The following is a 21,267-nucleotide window of genomic DNA, read 5'->3' on the forward strand; positions in this document are numbered from 1 at the left end:
GGTCAAGATCTAGAGAAAAGGTTGTCTGGTCAAGGTCTAGAGAAAAGCTTGTCTGGCTGAGGTCTGGAGAAAAGTTTGTCTGGCCAAGGTCTGGGGACAGGGTTGTCTGGTCAAGGTCTAGAGAAAAAGTTGTCTGGTCGAGGTCTGGAGAAAAGGTTGTCTGGCTGAGGTCTGGAGAAAATGTTGTCTGGTCAAGGTCTGGAAAAAAGGTTGTCTGGTCAAGGTCTGGAGGAAATGTTGTCTGGCTGAGGTCTGGAGAAAGGGTTGTATGGTCGAGATCAGGCGAAAGGTTTGGTTGACTGAGATCTGCAGAAATGGTTGCCTGCCAGGCTTCACGTTCCAAGGAAGGGAACATTTGACCAATGTCAGTAGGGAATGGCTTATTTCTTAGGTCATAGTCAAGCATCTGGCCACGCTCTGGAGGGGATGTGTGGCTAGAGTCTGTAGTGGAGTGCATTTGACCAGAGTCTTGAATAGGGAATGTTTGATAGTATTCTTCTGGGGGTATTGTCTGATAAAGATCTAAAGGGGAGCTTGTCTGACTGGTGTCATTTGAGGGATTATGATTATGGTAAGGAAGTGAGTCTAATAGGCTAAGATTCACAGAGGGGAATGTTTGATTGAGGTCTGTGGGAAAAGATGTTTCATTGGATTTACGGAGTAACAATGAATGATCAAGTCTCCTATCTGAAAATGTGGTATTGGCCTTTCCTCTTAGAGGGTGGAAGCCCCTTGGAGATAGAGGAATATGGTGTGCAAGCTTCTCTTCTTTTTTCTTTTTTCGTGTTTTAATGAAAAAATGGATTTTCTTCAATCCACTGTTTCCTTCGTCCTGTTTTACTTGTAGAGATTTATTTCTAATTCCAGAAAGTTTTGGGTGGCCACTCTTCTTTCTGTGCTTGTTTATGAGAGGGATGTTTTCTCCCCAAGTCCTTGAGGCATTCTGGGGGTTGTCCAGCAGCTTATCAACAGCCATGTCTTCATCAGCCTCTGGGACTATTTCATAATTACCTTTCTCAGACACCAAATGCCATTTCCCATTCAAAATCTTGGATGGATTCTTTTGTTTTAAGAGTAATAGATCATTGGGAAGGTCTTCCCAGGGTCCCATTCTGGAAGGAGAAGAGTTGCCTTGGCTTAAACGTCCCCCAGTTTTATGTGCTGAAAATCCCACTTGGGAGAACCTACGCTTTGCTGTGTGCTCTCTTCCTTTCTTGGATTCCTTATGCTTAGTATGTTCTTGACTCCTGAATCCTTCTGCGTCAAGTGGAAGTAGGCTTATCCCTGTGATATCTGACTGTAGAGGATCCTCCATAGAGTCTTCAGAATAAGGGCTGGAATGCTCTGCTGTTGAACGGTTGAGAGCTGAGTTCTTGTCTAAGCCAATGTGTTCCAGAGGGGGACGAGCTATGGTGGCTGTTGGCTGAGGAAGAGTTTTTTGAGGCTTTGCAAAGTTATAGACAATAAGCCTGTGAATGTTACTTAGGGAAGAGGAATTTGAACTAACAGCTGTATCGGTACTAGGAGGAATGAATTCAGAATTGTTCTCCAGAGCTAGGGCAGTAAGATTAAACTCATCTTCCTTCTGATTCAGTGATGAATTTCTGAATGACCTAATTCCTAACCATGAAGCCAGGTTGTTCTGGTAATCATAGTCAGCATCATCATCTTCACCCCTGTTTTCTGAAGAATCACGCATTTTCCGTGTAGTCATGACTGTAGATGCTGGAAGTTCATATATAATCTCATATGAGTCTTCATAATCATCCCGGATACACTTAACATCCCTGAATCTCAGCCTTAGGTTTTTGTTTCTTGGATTGGAATTCATTGTAGTTAACATCCAAGTACCTATAGAAGAGAGACAGAGAAAACAGAGAGCTCTAAGCCCAGAAAAAGATATAAAGACTCTAGGATCCATTGTGGCAGATAATTTTCAACGAACTTCAGCCAGGGATAACAAGTGTGGTCTGTGGGTCACTGATGATCTGGGAACAGTTAATCATCTCCTATAGTGACATAAGGAGAGAAATTGGGTGTAAGGTATTTAGAAAACTGCTTAGCAATCTGACATTGCTGTGCATCCAAGCATGTGATCAGTGTACTTATCTCACATAACAGAATATAGATTGAAAGTATTGATCAATGGAGATTAGGAGAAAACTCTTATCACAGATAGTTTAAGAGTCACTGCTTTAGAATATATTTAAAAAGGGATGAATTAAGTATAAAGTGGGCTTTGAATATCATAAACATCTTGTTGGCTGCACATCTTGTTTGAAAACTGAAGTGAGGGGGAGGATGATGTAAGAAACATCTAGATATTTCTAAGCAGTAAATGATTCAAGTGGGCCCAGGGCAATTTTGAATCTCTTTGTAATGGTATTATTTTCTGGCATACAGATTTCCTGGGGCATCTTCAATCGTTACCACTTGTTGAGTGTCTGCTGAGTGCTAGGCACTTGGTATATATGACAATTAATGGCCAAAGCAACCCTGTAAAGTGTGATTGTGTTTTTGAGATGAATACAAGGAAGCTCAGTAAGGTTGAATAACATGTCCAAGGTTACAGAGATACTGAGTGCCAGAGCACATAGGAGGAACTCCAAAGCCCATGTGCTTTCCATGCTTTCCGCTGCATCTCTGAGGCCAGCCTCCAAGGTACTGTATCTGATGATCACTAACTAACCCACAGTGTCATGGCTAGCTTTAAAAACTGAAAAGGCCATTTTGATAAAAGAAATGCTCTTTTGTGGCTGAATGTTCATGCTTCCTCCTCAAAGTCATACCTTATCTTTTTGATGTTGTGTCTTTCCTTCTCACTTAGCCCAGAGAAGGATAAATGGAACCCACATTAAAGGACTAGACCCATTTAAGTAATTAATTCCCCAAACAGAAATCATGAGAAGTATTGAAAGGAAAGCCTGTAAGGGATCAGAAAGATAAACTCAGGAACTGTGGATAGTTTGGGAAGCTGCAGCAGACCTTTAAGGATCAGAGGTTCCTCTCCAAGTGTCCAGGCTCTTACCAACATTATCCATTGTGACTGTCACAGATTCCCCACGCATGGGGAAGAGTGTCAAGGTGTCCTCGTGTCTCTTTCCATAGATGAATGAGTGCCCAGTGAAGTGAATGGTCAAAATGTCATCCTGGGTCCCTACACTGCAGAAGTGCCACTGGACAGTGTCGTCAAAGCAGAATCCGAGTGTGGGTATACTCTCAGGCACGTAGCCATTGATCGCTGAAAGAGTAAAATCTGTTAACATGCAAGCCTCTGCCGACAAAGGGGCATGTGGCTAAATTATACCTAAGATTAATGTCCCAATATTAATTTGGTTGTGTCAAAGCAGTGATTATGATACTTACAATATTATCTAGAATAATTCTACCTGGAAGAAAAGCATAATATAAGAAATTCATCTTGACACATTATCTGGTGAATAAGAAGTAATGTCCCTAAAAGGCATGCATATTTAGCACATTTGGCAATTTTTATTGCTCCCTCTTATCATTGAGATAGTCTATAGTTTTTATTCAAGTATCAAGTTCACACATTTTCACTATCTTTCAAAGGCACACAGCTTTCGGCAGTATATTTATTTACTTAGGTTCTAGGCATGGTAATAAAATCACAGGTTTGATTTCTTTTTTTTTTTTTAAGATTTTATTTATTTATTTGAGAGAGAGAGAATGAGAGACAGAGAGCACGAGAGGGAAGAGGGTCAGAGGGAGAAGCAGACCCCCCCTGCTGAGCAGGGAGCCTGATGTGGGACCCGATTCCGGGACTCCAGGATCATGACCTGAGCCGAAGGCAGCCGCCCAACCAACTGAGCCACCCAGGCACCCACAGGTTTGATTTCTATGAGGACAGGGCCCACCTCTGCCTGCGTTCCCACTCTAGCCCTGATACTAGTATGATGCCTGGCACTAGTGAGCACTTAAATGACAATATGTTTTTAGTTTGTATTTCATTCAGGAGGCTCTTCTAAATGGTCTATAACTGTACCGTCTAATACAGTGGCCACTAAATACAAGTGGCTGTTGAGCACTTGAAATGTGGATAATCTGGATTGAGATGTGCTGTTAAGTGCAAAAGACACACCAGATTTCAGAGACCTAGTACAAAATAAAGAAAGCAAATCTCATCAATTTTTATACTGGTTATATGTTGAAATGATAATATTTGGGATATATTTCTCTTTAATTTTTCATATGGCTACTAGAAAATTTTAAATTATATATGTGGCTCATACATAATTTCTAATGGATAGCACTAGCCCAAACCTATGACAGATTCACTGCCAAAAATGAAATTATGCAAAGAAAGCTGAGTAACTCCCGGTTTGGAATTATTTTCAGGGCACCTGCCAGTTCTGAGAACTCCAATAATTCATCTGAAACTATGTGAATAGACCATGGAGAAGTCATCCTCATGTCCAAGATTACCTATCAGAGAAGGTGATCATAATGGCTCTTGACTCTGAGGAATAGTGGTGGGGACCCTGACCACCATGGCAAAGTTTGCTTCTAACTGGCTTACTGAAATTTCTCTTAGACTTCTCATAGCAGTGGCTTTAGGTGCTGAAATTGAAAACCACAGCAAATGCCTGAACTTTGGCTCAGGGAATTCCTTCTATTCTGAACAAGATTCTCACTGTTCACTTCAAACCTCTTCATGATTGGCTTTTTATGATTCTTGGCTCCCCATCTGCCTTTTGCCTTCGTTTGATTTGACCTTCCACCTTTGGATTACTTACCTTGTTTCTGCCCTGGCTATAAAGACTGTTCACCTTGCACCCAGTCTAAAATCCCATATACCACCGACCAAGGCCTGTAGCCCCTTTCCTCACCACTCCCACCCCTCAGCCTGTTCCTCCAGAGTGGAGGTGCCCAAAGCATGCGCATATACGTACATGCACATTTGGAGCACGAGACCAAGAAGACTTCTTAAGGAGAACAAGCTTTTGGCCTCTTGCTGTAAAAAGGTTGCTATAGTATCCCCCAGTAACTTCATCACCAAATCCCGGGATTGCAAGTGAGGGGAAGAGGTGAGTGGATTCTAATCCATGTCTCTGCCTTTATGCACAGTCATACTTTAAGCACGGGAGTGAAAAACTGATGGACAAAAACAGTAGTTTGACTTACTGCTCATGATGTTTGATTCATAAAACTTGGGGTCATCACGTTTCACCTTCTCAGGATTTTCACAGAACTTTTTGATATTGTCCTCAATGTACCAGCTCTTGTTCTCATCAAACACAGCAAACACAGCCTGCTGCTCGATGTCTGCTGCCCTCTGGAGGGTAAAAGTGCGGTGTTCAGTGATTAACGTTCCAGTTGATTACCCACAACACTGAGTTCTTCTCAGAAACCAGAGACACAGTCTAGGGGCCACTGCAGCCACAAATTCGGGCATTTATGAGAGCCCATCTTGTACAAAGCCCTTGTTAGAGCCAAAGGTAAGATGCAAAGACAAACAAAGCAGATCAGAAAATTCAGAGACTAAAACATCCTAATAGAAAAATTCCATCTCCTCATGGCAGCTGTAATTGTGTAGTTGTGTTATTTCTGTAAGTAGACACCTTTCAACCTGAATGATTGACTAGACATGCTCCAAATAGTTGCAAAGGATAAAACAGAAGGTTGCAATAGGAAAGCTTTCTACTTCTCCCTTCCTGTTTCCTTTCATAGCTCAATAAATTAAGGTCTTTCAAATGTCCATTTCTGATTTTTCTAGGCATATATTTATTTTGTATGCTTTAGGATGAACTTCTTTGATTATAGCTTAGCCTGATTGGGAATTTTAAGTTAGTAATATGAGCCTACTATTCTCCAATGAAGATCTGTCTCTTTGTTCACTTTTTTCTCTATAATTTAGTCTCACTAGAGATGGACAATTGTCTGGGTCCAACTTCACCAGATTCTATGTCTCCAAATTATTATCTCTCTTATATCTCCCTGGTGCAGGTCTCTAAAAATAAAGGACTGGTAGAGAGTTTTACACTTTTACCAGGTAGTATCTTGCTGAGCCCCAAAACAACCCTGTAAAAATTTTTTAGGAGGGTATTACCCATTTGATAAAAGGCAGAAATTAAGAGGCTAAGTGGCTTGCTGATGACATAGCAGAAGACCTGGAACTTCAAACTAAAACAAAATATGGTGTCACACTATAGAACAGCCTTCCAGAGTAAGAATCTAGATGAAAATAGACAAGGGGAAAAAAAACCCACAAAGGAATAAATGTTAAATCACATTTTCTCTAAAGAAGATAACATAATATTTTCTGTTCTCTAGAAGGAGAGACCCCATTATTTAGCAAGGAGACCTAATCTGTTCCAGCCTGAAGCAGTCCCTGGAATTTCTAAAAGTTTAGTTTGTGGACAGAATACCTGTATGCCTCGCTTATCCAGGGATCTGCTCTTACAAATTAGAAGTAGCCCGATCAACCCAGAGGCAATGTCCCTTGTGACATCCACATTACTATAGTATGGTCTTGTTAAGCACTGTGCATCATGTTCTGTGGGTTCATCAGACTCTAGGATGTTCCACTTATAAGTATAGGTTTCCCCTGGTTGAACTGCTCTGATCATGGTGTTATTGCCTGAAAGAAAACAGAGTCAAAATTGTTTCATTTTCAAAATTATTACATTAAACAAACAGTGAGTTCTCATTAGAACCAATTAATATTAGGAAAGGAGTATTTTTCTATCAAGCTCCACTTAACAGAACCTTGGATTACATGTCGCCATTAGAGATTGCTCCACTAGAGGCCGCTATGGCACCAACAAAGAACACCATATTTGGTAAGCACTGGGGTAAACAAAATCCCTAAGTGAGAAGGGTTTGGTTCTGACTTTTAGGATACCCTACTTGTATACTACCTGACTGCGCAAGTTATATTACTGAGCAAAGAGGACACTAAGAAAATATGACAGCCTCTCAGAGGTGAATAGTTTCATTCAGCAGACTCTGATTCAAACCTGAAATGTAGGAAGAGTTGACTTCATCTTCATAAGGAGAGAAGGTCACTCCATGAGGGTAAATGCTGTAGATGCGGCTGGCCATATTTTTGAACACGATCTACAAAGTTAACTCAAATTCATTATTTCAGGACTTAAGTTCAATTGTGAGAATTAATATAGGATGTTAGCTTTGCAAATTCACTTGTTGGAGGGTGCGTGTGTGCGTGCACGCAAACTAGTTTTGTTTCTCTGAGCAGCAACCTCTCCCCATCACCTGGCAGAAACTTTTGAGACTGTTTCACTCACATGGTAAGGTGGAAAATGGAAAGAGAAGTCTGCCCTTAGAAGTGACATTTTCCTCACAATATATCACTCTTTCCACACCGATCCCAGTTCCCCTTCCCCTCTCCTCTCAGCTTGGACCACATCTGCCTTCAGATCTGTTCCTTCTCCTCTTTAGACCATGATCCCCTTCCCCAGCCTGGCAGATCTCCGAGGACACTGCCTTGGTGTCATCTTCTGAGGGGCACACAAATAGCCAGATCCTGAATTTCCAGTGAGGTATATTTACACTTGCTCAAAAGCACCTATAAGGGATGGGGGAAATCAGAAATGAGGGAAGGGAAAGAAGAACAGAGAAAGGCTGCTTTCTATCCTTTTGTTATTTTTAAATGAACAGAATTGTCCTTGTGTACAGATGTGTTAGTTCACCCCCACAAAGGGGTGAAGGGAGGAGCATTATTTACTCAGGAGTCCTAGTTAGGCTTCTTAATCTTCAAAAGAAAACCTTAATCTTATCTTCTGTTGGTTGATTGCCAAAGCATTTGGATCATCCTTAATCTGTAGATTACCCACATTCTAGAATCTTGCCGAAGTTTGCAACATTTACTTCTCTGCTGCCCAGTTCCTATCAGAAGCTCGATGACGTGATATATATTTAAGGAAAGCTGTCTAAAGAACACTCAGTGTTCTTGAATCATATCTAAATTTACCTCCATCAGAGACCAGTCATGGGAGAACTACATACCTAGAGCACAATGATGACTTGTTTATAGTCAATTGTATTTACTGTTATGTTCTCAGCTATAATGTCAAACATTATTTTACAAAGCTATGTGACTTATTCATTCATTCATTCATTCAAGATTTATTTGTTTGAGAGAGAAAGTGCACGCGTGGTGCGGGAGGGGCAGGGGGAGAGAGAGAATCTCAAGCAAACTCCCTGCTGAGCGTGGAGCCCGATGCGGGCTCCATCTCAGTACCCTGAAATCATGACCTGAGCCAAAATCAAGAGTTGGACACTTAACTGACTGAGACACCCAGGCACCCCAGCAACTTATTTATTATACCAATTGTAGGGATTCTATCAAGGATTCCATCCACTGTATTATACAGCATCCTCTTTTTAAGGATCCATGGGATAAACTGGCCTCAGTATCAAGGGAAATTATGTTTTCTTTATGACTACTGTGAATCTCGCCCTGACATATTTTACTCGGATGCTAGAAAGCTTTGGACAAAATTGGTAGGCAATCTTATAGGAGCATAAGGCATGTGTTTCATTATACTTATCCATGGCTTTATTTTCTTTGTCCCATATTATCTTTCACCTCAATTACATTGGCTCTTTGTTTTATTCCTTTATAATTTAATAGATTGTCTCAGATGAGGTAGGCTATAAATCAGAGCAAATACTACATAAAAACTAAAGTTGCATTTGAATTAAAAACTACATGGACATATTTTTCTTTTTAATACAAACATATAACCAGTACTTATAAACTGTCTTTCCTATTTAATTTCTCCCATGGTACTATATTTCTGTTACTTACTTTGAGTGTATCTCTGACCTGGGCTCTGATAATAGGGCCCAAGATCCCATCTTCTTTGATATTCGTATTCTCCAAACGTTTGGTGAAAGACTCATCTTGGTACTGTTTGTAGACAACCTTCTTATAATGTTTTCCAATTTGGTTTGAGAAATTATCCAAATGCAGAGATCTGTATTTTCTTAAAGTGAAATGAATTTTTTAAAAAAATTAAACCGTTTGCTCAATAAAGACCCTGTAGGATGAGGAAATCCTTGTGCTTAGAAGTTCTGCTCTTGGATTAGTTAAAATGCTAGTTTTCTAAAAAAAAAAAAAAAAAAAAAAAAAAAAAAATTCTTAATGTGGTTTGCAAAGTCCCAATATCTGCTCTCTAGTTGGAAAACTGGAAACCTTTGTCTCTTCCATCACTGATAAAGTTGTAGACATGGTTAGGAACAGCTACTTAGAACTTCCTGTCACTCTGGTCACTAGATTAGATCTTAGATATCTCTGGGAAAATGTCTATCCAAAAGAAAGGAGAGGACATACTGTGAGTTTTTTCTCAAGCCTTTGTTATCACTTAATTTATGGTAACTTTATTGACTTCCCAGGTGTTTCTCAATCTCTAAAAGTTATGTTCCCACACTAGGAAGCTTTGACTATCTTTATTAGTCATAGTTCTGTGCTGTTGGGCTCACCCTCCAACCATCCACCCAATCCTAGTGCCAACTAAAAAGCAACCCCCTCTACCCATCTTCTGTAGCTACCTCGATACAAGAGTTGGGGCAGCAGCAAGAACCACTTTTCCTCTTGGTCCTCTTTATTGCCTTAGTTTGCAAAAACAGAAGTTCCATGACAGAGTTTACTCATTTTCTGCATTTATTTTGCACAATAAAAAGTACACACTATTGCCAGAATCCTGGAATCTTATCTCAGTTCCATCAGTTATTATTATATACTCTTGAGCAAGTTCCTTTTTAGCTCTTTTTCTCAAATTTTTTTGAATATCAAATACATTCAAATGATTTTGATTACAATAGAGAGCTCTCACTCACACTTTTTTCCCCGTCAACCCCACCTCCCTGACCTTCCCTGCATTTTCTAAATATTTTCTACATATTCACTTGCATTAATTTCATATGTATAATTCCAGAGCATATTTATGCATAAGTATGCAAATATAACTTGAAAATATAAATATTCTTATACTCTCATTCTTTTAACAAAAGTCACCTTGACTTTTTTTTTGCATTTTCCCAGCTTTACTGAGGTGATTTTGACAAATAAAAATTGTATATATTTGAGAAGTACAACATGATGATTTATGTATGTATATATGTGATTACCACAATTAAGCTAATTAACACTTCCATCACCTCACCTAGTTACTATTTTCTTTTTTGTGGTGAGAACACTTAAGATCTACTGTCTTAACAAATTTCAAGTATAAAATATTAACTATAGTCACCACACTGCTTAATTAGGTCCACATATAAGTGAGATCATGCAGTATTTGTTGTTTTGTGTCCAGAATGAGTCTTAGCATGATGTCTTGCAGGTTCATCCACATTGTTTTAAATGGCAGGCTTTCCTTCTTTCCTTCTTTTTTAAGGCTCAGTAATATTCCAGTGTGTGTGTGTGTGTGTGTGTGTGTGTGTGTGTGTGTGTGTGTGTGATATTCTTTATCCATTCATCCATCAACAGACACTCAGGTTGTTTCCATATCTTAGCTATTGTGAATAATGCTTCAATGGACATGGGAATGCAGATATCTCTTTAAGACATTGATATTGATATTTCCTTTGGATATATATTCAGAAGTGGAATTGCTGGGTCATATGGTACTCCTATTTTTAATTTTTGGAGGAGCCTTCTTACTATTTTCCATAATGGCTGTACCAATTTATATTCTCGCCAACAGTGTACAGAGTTCCATTTTCTTCATACTCTCACCAACCCTGGTTACCTCTTTTTTGTAATAACCATCCTCACAGGTATGAGGTCATAATCTCATTTTGGATATGATTTGTATTTCCCTAATGACTAGTGATGTTGAACACCTTCTCATATATCTATTTGCCATTTATATATCTTCTTTGGAAAAATTTCAATTTAGGTCCTTTGCTCATTTTTCTAAGATTTATTTTATTATTTTTTAAATATTTTATTTTTAAGTAATCTCTACACCCAACATGGGGTTTGAACTCACAACACCAAGATCAAGAGTCCCATGCTCCACTGACTGAGCCAGTCAGGCCCACCTTTCCCCATTTTTAAATCAGGTGTTTTTTTTTTTTAATTTTTGCCATTGAGTTTTTTTGATATATTTTAGGTTTCAACACCTTATTAGAGATATGGTTTGCAAATATTTTCTCTCATTTCATAGATTGCTTTTTTGTTTTATTGTTTCTTTTGCTGTACAGAAATGTTTTAGTTTGATGTAGGCTCACTTGTTTATTTTTGTTTTTGTTGCCTGTGCTTTTTGTGTCATATCCCAAAAAATCACTGGGAAGACCCATGTCAAAGAGCTTTCTTCCTACCTTTTCTCCTAGAAGTTTTATGGTTTCAGGTCTTATATTTAAATATTTAATCTATTTTGAGTTAATTTTTGTGTATACTATGAGCTAAGGGTCCAATTTCATTCTTTTGCATGTGGATATCCAGTTTTTCCAACATTAATTATTGAACAGACTATATTTTCCCCATTGTGTATTTTTAGTGCTCTTGTCAAAGATTAGTTGACTATATATGTATGTGTTTACTTCTGGGCTCTCTATCTGTCTTCATTGGTCTAAGTGTCTGTTTTTATGCCATTATTATACTGTTTGATTGCTATAACTTTGTAATATAGTTTGAAATAAAAAGTGTGATGCCTTCAGCTTTGCTCTTCTTGTTCCAGATTGTTTTGATTATTTTGAATCTTTTGTGGTTCCATATGAATTTTAGAATTGTTTTTTCTATTTTCATGAAAAATGCCACTGGAATTTTGATAGGGATTGTATTGAATCTGTAGATTGCTTTGATTAATATGAACAGTTTAACAAAATTAATTCTTCCAATCCATTAACAGAACATCTTTCTATTTGGTTGTCTCTTCTTCAGTTTCTTTCATCAATATCTTACAGTTTTTGGTGTATAGATCTTTCACCTCTTTGGTTAAATTTATTCCTTAAGCATTTTATTATTTTGATTTCTATTGAAATGGGATTGTTTTCTTCATTTCTGTTTTGGATAGATTGTTTTTAGTTTGATAAGTGCAGCTAGGGGCACCTGGGTGGCTCAGTCAGTTAAGCACCTGACTTCAGCTCAGGTCATGATCTCAGAGTCCTGGGATCAAGCCCCACATCAGGCGCCCTGCTCAGCAGGGAGTCTGCTTCTCCCTCTCCCTCTGCCCCGCCCCCTGCTCATGCTCTCTCTCTCACTTGCTCTAATAAATAAAATATTAAAAAAAATAAGTGCAGCTAATTTTTATATGTTGATTTCATACCCTGCAACTTACTGCATTCTTTTATTAGTTTTAATAGATTTTTGGTGGAGTGTTAAGGGTTTTCTATGTGTAAAATCATATCATCTGCAAAAAGAGATAATTTTACATTTTCCTTAACAATTTGGATATCTTTTATTTCTTTTTCTTGCCCGATTGCTCTGGTTAGGATTTCTAGTACTATCTTGATTAAAAATGGTAGGCACTCTTGTCTTGTTCCTGATCTTAGAGAAACAGCTTTCATGAGTATGTGTTAGCTTTGGGTTTGTCATATATGGCTTTTATTATGTTGAGGTACATTTCTTCTATACCTAACTTGTTGAGAGTTTTTATCATGAAAAGATGTTGAATTTTGTCAATTGCTTCTTCTGCATCAAATGGGTTGTTATTATGACTTTTATCCTTCATTTTGTTGATGTGGTAGATCACACTTACTGATTTGTGCATGGTGAAAAATCCATGCATCCCAGGGATAATCTCACTTGATCCCCATGGTGTATGATCATTTTAATGTGCTGTGTATCTGGTTTGCTAATATTTTGGTGAGGCTTTTTGCATCTGTGTTCAACAAGGATATTGAGCCATCATTTTCTTTTCTTGTATTGTCCTTATCTGGCTTTGGCATGAGGATAATGCTGGCCTTGTAAAATAAGTTTGGAAGTGTTCTCTCCTCTTCAATATTTTGGAAGAATTTGAAGATTAGTGTTAGTTCTTCTTTAAATGTTTGGTATAATTCATCTGTGAAGCCATGTGATTTTGGGCTTTTCTTTGTTCAGAGATTTTTGATTACTGATTCAATCTTCTTACTTGTTACTAGTCTGTTCGGATGTTCTATTTCTTTATGATTCAGTCTTGGTAGGGTGTATATTTCTAGGAAATTGTCCATTTATTCTAGACTATACAATCTGTTGGCATATCATCATTTATAGTAGCCTCTCAGGATCCTTTGCACTTCTGTGATATCAATTGTAGTGTCTCCTCTTTCAGTTACAATTTTAACTATTTGAGTCCTCTCTTCCCTTGGTTAGTTTAGCTAAAGGTTTGTCAGTTTGGTTTATCTTTTCAAAAAACCAGCTCTTGGTTATGTTGATCTTTTCTATTGTTTTTCCAATGTCTACCTCATTTATCTTTCCTCTAATCTTCATTTCATTCCTTCTGCTAACTTTGGGTTTAATTTGCTCATTCCCCGCCCCCCCAGCTCCCTGAGGTATAAAGTTAGGTTGTTTATTTTAGAACTTTCTTTGTTTTCTTTCTTTTTTTTAAAGATTTTATTTATTTATTTGAGAGAGAGAGAGAATGAGAGATAGAAAGCACGAGAGGGAAGAGGGTCAGAGGGTCAGAGGGTCAGAGGGAGAAGCAGACTCCCCGCTGAGCAGGAAGCCCGATGTGGGACTCGATCCTGGGACTCCAGGATCATGACCTGAGCCAAAGGCAGTCGCCTAACCAACTGAGCCACCCAGGCACCCAGAACTTTCTTTGTTTTCTAATGTATGCATTTACTTCTGTAAACTTCTCTCATAACTGTTTTTGCTTGTATTCCAAAGTTTTTGTATGTTGTGTTTCCATTTTCACTTGTCTCATGATATTTTTTTGATTTCCCATCAGATTTCTTTTTGACCATTCTAGAAAGTGTGTTTAATTTCCAAATATTTGTGAATTTTCCAATTTTTGTTCTGTTATGATTTTTAGTTTCATACCACTGTGGTCAGAAAAGACACTTGATATTATTTTGTTAAGACTTATTTTGTGGCCTAACATATGATGTATCTTAGAGAATATTTCATGTGCACTTGAGAAGAATATATATTCTGCTGCTGTTGGATGGATTGTTCTTTACATGTCTATTAGGTCCACTTGGTCTATAGTGTTATTCAATTTCAGTTTCCTTACGATTTTATGTCTGGATGATTTATCTATTGTTTAAAGTGAGGTATTTAAATCCCCCACTATTATTGTATTGTTGTCTATTTCTACACTCAGTTCTGTTAATATCTACTTCATATATTTAGGTGGTTCAATGTTAGGGGCATATATATTTATAATTGTTATAGCCTTTTGATAAATTAACCCCTTTATCATATAGTGACCTTGTCTCTTATGACAGTTTGACTTAAAGTCTATTTTGTCTTCTATAAGTATAGCCACTCCTGTTCTTTGGTTACCATTTGCATGGAAAATCTTTTTATCCCTTTACTTTTAACCAGTGTGTGTCCTTAAAGCTAAAGTGAGTCTCTTGTAGACAGTACATTGTTAGATCTTAGTTTTTTATCCATCTGGCTACTCTGTTATCTTTTGATTGGAGAATTAATCCATTTACATTTAGAATAAGCATTGCTAGGTAAGGACTTACTATTGCTATTTTGTTGTTTTCTGACTTTTTTGTAGTTCTTTTGCTCCTTTCTTCCTCTGTTGCTATTTTCCTTGTGATTTGTTGATTTTTTGTATTTGCAGGTTTTAATTCCTTTATCTTTTGTGTATCTACTAGAGGTAGAAGTTTTTGCTTGTGGATACCTTGGGGTTTACATAAAACATCTTATAGTTCTAACAGTTTATTTTAAGGTGATGACAGCTTAAATTCAATTGCATAAAAATTTCTACACTCTTACTACTCCCTCCCAATTTGTGCTGTTGATGTCACACTTTACACTTTACATCTTTTTATATTGTATATCCATTAACAAAGTATTTTAGCCTGGTGATTTTAATACTTTTGTCTTTAGACTTTTATTTTAAAGTTTTTTTTTTTTAATTTTAACTAGAGTTAAAAGTCATTATGTACCACCATTACAGTATTAAAATATTCTGAATTTGACTATATATTTACCTTTACCAGAAACTTTTATACTTTGTTTTCATGTTGTTACTTAGTGTCTTTTCATTTCAACTTGAAGAACTCTCTTTAGCATTTCTTATAAGGCATGCCTAGTGATGTTGAACTCCCTCAGCTTTTCTTTGTCTTGGAATGTCTCTTCACTTCTGAAGAAATCTCTTCACTTCTGAAGAAAAGCTTTGCTGAGTACAGTATACTGTTCTTTGTTGGCAGAGGGTTTTTTTTTTTCCTTGCAGCACCTTGAGTATATCATCCCACACTCTCCTAGCCTACAAGGTTTCTTCTAAGAAATCTGTGGATAGTCTTATGGGGGTCCCCTTTTATATGACAAGTTGCTTATCTCTTGCTACTTTCAGGATTCTCTCTTTGTCTTTGACTTTTGACAATTTGATTATCATGTATCTCAGGATAATCTTTGGGTAGATATTGCTTGGAGTCCTTTGAGCTTCATGAATCCGTATATCTATAACCCAAGATTCAGGAAGATTTTAGTCATTATCTTTATGTAAGCATTCTGCCCGTTCATTTCTTCTCCTTTTGGGACTCTCATAATGTATATATTAATCCTTTTGATGGTGAGTATAGGTATTGTAAGCTTTCTTCACTCATTTCCATTCTTTTTTTTCCTTTTTTGTCTCTGTAACTGAATAATTTCAAATTACTTATCTTTGAGTTTGTGGAATCTTTCTTCTGCATGATCAAGTCTGCTATTGAAGTTCTCTATTGAATTCTTTAGTTCTGTCATTATATCCTTCAGTTCCAGTTTCTCTGTTTGGTTATTTTTTGTGGTTTTTATTTATTTCTTAACACTTATTTTATTCATGCATTGTTTTCCTGATTTCATTTCGTTGCCTATCTGTCCTTTTGCACCTCACTGAGCTTCCTTAAGATGATTATTTTGAATTTTTTGTCAGACAATTTGTAAATCGCTATTTCTTTCACATTGGTTATTTGAGTTTTATTAGTTTCCTTTGGTGGTGTCATATTTGCCTGATTTTTTGTGATTCATGTAGCCTTATGTTCATGTACATTTGAAGGAGCAAACACCCTCTTCCAGTCTTTACTGAGTGATTTTGTCAGGTAAAGACCTTCTCCTGTCAAGTCTCTGGGCTGCTGGGATTGCCTCTGTGATGAGTGAAGTTGGAACAAGTTCATGTGGCTGCTTTTGAGCCTGTAGCAGTATCTGTGGTTGGTGGGCCTTTTGCCAGGGGCTCAGGTGGGCATGGATCCTGTCTGGTCTCTGGGAAGATGCGACTGCCTCTAGGACCTTGGTCAGTAGAGCTAATGCTGGGTTAGTGGCTTATTTCAAGATCTAAAGTTGAATCTGTAAATGGCAGGGCTGTTATTAGGTTTTTTGATGGGTATAGCTCCCATCTGGCCCTTGAGAAAGTTCCCACCAGGTCACTGGGTAGTCCCTGGGTGGGCAAGACTACAGTTGGGAGAGTTGGAGCTGGGTTACAGTGATGCTTCAAGATCTTTGGAGGAACTGAGGTCTGCAGACCAGCCTCCTGGGGCATGGATGGGCATGACTCCCTGAAAGTCCCTGAGTTGGCAGGACTATTCCAGGGCTGGAACTGGTTACAGGGCCACTTTAAGATCCATACTCAGGCCAGGGTCTGTAGGCCACCCTCCAGGGTCATGGACAGGTGTGACTTCTTCCAGGTCCTTTGGCAAATGATGCTGGTGTCAAGACCAAGGCCAAGTGGGACTGTAGCTGAGTCCATAATGGGACAAGGCTATAACTAAGTTTGTAGCTGGGAGCACTGTCAGTGAATCTATCACCTGAGCATGATGTGCCTTCTCAAAATATCCCTCCTTGGTCTTGGCTTCCATTGGGAAGATCTTGGAATTTCTCAAATTCCTACCTGGATCCCAAAGCTCTCACAGAAGTACTTTTGTTTGTGGATAGCTGTCAAATTACTATTGCTGTGGAGGGATATGAGCAGGGGACCTCCTATTCTGCCATTTTTTCCTTCCTTGACTTCTTAATCTCACAACATATCTTGGAGAACTTTTTATACTAGTACATAGAGAGTGTTTACATCCTCTTTTGAAAACAGATGTATAGTATTCCATCATATGGATGTGCCATAATTTATTAAACTAATTTCCTATTGATGGACATTTTGTGTTGTTTCCAAATCTTTGCTACTACTCACAGTGCAGCAGTGGATATCCAGTACATAAGATCATTTCATATGTGAACAGGTATATCTATATAGTAAATTACTGAAGTAAGATTGCTGGGTCAGAGGATATATGCATTTATAATTGTGATGCATATTGTCAAAGCATGCTCTTGAATGGCTGTATCAAATTACTCTTTCACCAATAATGTATGATAGTGCTTGTTTCCTACAGCCTTGCCAACAGATCATGTCATCTGGACTTGCGAGTCTGCGAGGTGGAAAATAATATCTCAGTGGAGTTTAATTTGCACTTCTCTTATTGTGAGTGAGCTTGAGTATTTTTCAAGTGTTAAGAGTTATTTGAATTTCCAAATTTCTTACTCTCTCTGACATCTTTTCTAGTCTACAAAATAAATAAAAGCTGTTTCTAATGTGGAGAGTTAAAGTAAAACTCATAGGAAATATTTCACACAGTGCTTAGCAATAACAAGCATCCAACAAGTGGTAGCTGCTATTACTAGTAATATTATTGCTGCTACTACTACTACTACTACTACTACTACTACTACTACTACTACTACTGCTACGACTACTATTACTACTACTACTACTACTACTACTCCTCTTATGCTGCTGAGTTCCCATGGTGAGTTTAGAGTAATTCCAGATTGATTTGGACAAGACCTGAACCCAATACATGTATACCCTTGAGAGCTGTCAACTGATGGCATTTCACCCCATGTATCTAAGACCCCTGAACCTTCACATAGTGGTAAGAACCCCAAAACTCACTTGTCCATATTTGCAGGTATTATTGGTGCATAGTCCCAAATGACTTCCTCTGCAGCAATGAAGTATTCCCACCTCTTCATGTGCCGCCTCTGATCACGAGTTAGTTTCTTAGGATTCCTGGTTTTCTTTGCACAGTTTTTAATGTCTATGTAAGCCTGCATCCCAGCTGAATTAGAATGCAAAGGCAATGAAAGAATTTGAGAGAAGAAATTACAGCTGATCAAAATGCCTATCTTTTAAATAAATTTGTGGAAGGTTTAAATAATAACAGTAAGCCTACTGCTCAGGAAACTTCTGAACATTTTGGTCTGCAGCTCTTTTAGTGTCATAGAGAAAGGGTGAGAATTAAAAGCAAAGGAAAGAGAGGATGGGTTAGGGAAAAAACATGAAAAGATTTCCTTTGTTTCTTTCAGAGGGGAAAAAATGTAATTTCCAGATCCTTAAAATCTTATGACTTAAGTCTTGTTGATTTCTCATTTTTGCTGTTATCTGTCCCTTTATTTGTAAAATGGAGATAATAATAGTGCATACTATATAAAATTGTTAAAAATTAAGTAAGTTAATATACATAGTACTTAATGTCAATGTTAGTTTTGTTGTTGTTTTATTATTACTGGGGACTCTATCTTCCAAGGGTATTGTGACAATTTCATGATTTCAAATATAATTTTGGTTGCTCAGTGTGAACAGGAAACAAAATGGTCTATTCAAAATGTCTCTTTCTTATGTGTCTGGCTTTTATATACATTGTTTTCTAAGAAAATAATTTCCTATAGTGATATCATTTACTTCCATTTTGGTCTCTATTTACACAGACGCTCTTTCCAACAGTTTTATTTTATTTTTATTTTTATTTATTTATTTATTTATTTATTTATTATTAACATATAATGTATTATTTGTTTCAGGGGTATTCCCAACAGTTTTACAGCAACAATGTATAATAGAACAATTAGTTATTTTGTTTATATGATACCACATAACAACCGGGGTTGACTTTTTTTTCCTACCAAAACTTATCGATATTCTTTAAAGTTCGGGTGCCTGGGTGGCTCAGATGGTTAAGCCTCTGCCTTCGGCTCAGGTCATGATCCCAGGGTCCTGGGATCAAGTCCCGCATCGGGCTCCTTGCTCAGCAAGGAGTCTGCTTCTCCCTCTCCCTCTGCCTCTCCCCCTGCTTGTTCTCTCTCTGTCTCTCTCGCAAATGAATAAATAAAATCTTAAAAAAAATAAAGTTCACTCCTTAGCTAAATACTATGCTTTTTCTATTCAGCTTCATTCACTGGGTTCCTCTTTGTGCCAGGCTTTGTGTTCATCTTGTTATAAAAGATAATCTTTTCATGTTAAATCTTTTGCGCTTTCTATAACTTAGTGCTTCCATAAATTTGCAGATGTTTAATTTGTTCTAGCACTTAGGTTTTTTTTCTTTGGCTGAATACTAAGTAGCCCAAAGAAGAATATCTCTATATATGCATTTACTTCCTTCCTTATTTCTCCTTTTGAGGAAGTAGACCTTTTTCCAGCTTTTGCTTCATTTAAAAAAAAAAACAACTTTGTCAATTTCTCCACTTCCTCTATCCCAACTAATGTGTTATAAGTCTAAGGGCAGAAAAACGAAATTCTGTTCTCAGGACTAAGGCATATATGTCTGGAGCATGTGTGGCTTGAAAGTGTAAAGGAGAATGAGGGAATTAGTGCTTGGGAAGAAAAGATCCTGTATTCATAAGCAAAACTATTGGAAGAATTTCTTACCTTGAAAATGTTTTGGGATGAGAGAAGATATGATCCACTTTCCCTGTGGGCTCATAGTCATGTTTGCAGTAGTAGATGTAGCACTGACAAGGGTGATAGCTGAGATCTTATGATGATTCTGCTCCAAGACCTGGCCATTGAAATGAATGGAGAACAATTCTGGCCCAGAGCTCATTCCGATCAGATGCCAGCTAATGTGGTCATGGGCACAAACTGTGATATCTGAGAGAGAGAGATAGGAAGTGAAACAGGCAGTCAGCACTCTGTAATAAAAAATTCACTCACCAGATATGTACTGAGCACCTGCTGTGCATCAAGCATTGTTTCTGGTGTAGAGACACTCCAACTGTGGTTCCTGCCCTAGCAAAGCAGATGTCTGAGTGATCGGCAAACAAGTAGTCACAACTCATTGCAATGAGTGGTGCTCTAGAGGTAAGAATAGAGCCCAAAGATGAGGAAAGTTAGTTCAGAAACACAAGGATTGCTAAGGGGTTAGGCCAAGGAGGGAACCAAGTAGGTCACCAACCATCCTGGTCTACCAGGGACTGAGGAGTTTCTCAGGAGGCAGGACTTTCAGTGTTAAAACTGGGAAAGCCATATGAAAGCCTGGGCAGTTGGTCACTCTGGAATCATTTTGGGCTCAGCTGGAAGGAGTCACCAGAGTCTCTAATAAGGCTGAGTTCAGGGGTCTAATCCTCTCAGCTGGATAGATGTCAAAGCTCTGCCTAATGGAAAGATGTGAAGATGCTTTAAGAATTTTTTATTGCTTCTTTAACCCCTTGTTGATTGTTTAAATGATGAGGCAATGAATTACTCTGTGGGATATAGGCTCTCCTTAAATGCAACGGGCAAGTGTTCATTATGCTAGGCCACTAGGAGCCTTTCATGGATGAAGTAATGAAAACAGAATAAAAGCTGAGTTTTCCTCCTCTGTGCTCACAGTAACTGGGAAAATGCTAATTTGCCCTGCGGGAGATTCAAACCCTGGTTTCCATCCTTGGTTTGGGTTTTAAATTTCAGATCTATAATCACTAGATACTACAATTATGGGGCTGAGAACAAGTCCCTTACCCACAGAGAGGTTGAGAGGCTTGTATTTTTTAGGAGACCCTTGTAACCTGGCAGGGATTCCTAGATCATCGGTGAGAACAAGAAGCTAGAACCTGTGAACAAGAACCTAGAAGGTAGGAGGTTTTGATGAAAGTATTTACCCCAAAGAAATGCTTATGCTGAATTAAGCATTTAATATATCTGTATTAGCATTTATCATGTTTATTTAATTTACCCTGCTCCATAAGACAATTGTACAGCATTAACTTTTCTGTTTCTATTGATGACAGCCCCCTATCCTGCCTCTCTTAAGCCCCAGGTACTCTTTTTTGACTTTAAATTCATGGACTCTATGCACTGACCAAGTTATTAACGTTTTGCATATGAATTGCTTTTGTTTGCCTTCTATAAATTTACAGAAATGATTCACTTGCCAGAACACAGATACAATGTCTCTTTA

General features: G+C 38.0%; 1 protein-coding gene across 1 annotated transcript in view; it reads right to left on the minus strand.

Annotated features, from left to right (window-relative positions):
- Positions 1-21,267, minus strand: part of F5 (coagulation factor V) — a 70,741-nt gene that overhangs the window by 22,991 nt on the left and 26,483 nt on the right. Inside the window, 8 exon segments of the mRNA XM_025877791.2 lie at positions 1-1,851; positions 3,029-3,241; positions 5,146-5,296; positions 6,390-6,601; positions 6,981-7,080; positions 8,795-8,972; positions 18,006-18,171; positions 19,758-19,979. The exon segment at positions 1-1,851 is cut by the window's left edge and continues 22 nt beyond it. Coding sequence (XP_025733576.1) covers positions 1-1,851; positions 3,029-3,241; positions 5,146-5,296; positions 6,390-6,601; positions 6,981-7,080; positions 8,795-8,972; positions 18,006-18,171; positions 19,758-19,979 — 3,093 coding nt within the window.

This window comes from Callorhinus ursinus, unplaced genomic scaffold (assembly GCF_003265705.2).
Source record: "Callorhinus ursinus isolate GAN/ISIS: 27379988/994484 unplaced genomic scaffold, GSC_fseal_2.0 scaffold13, whole genome shotgun sequence".
NCBI lineage: Eukaryota > Metazoa > Chordata > Mammalia > Carnivora > Otariidae > Callorhinus > Callorhinus ursinus.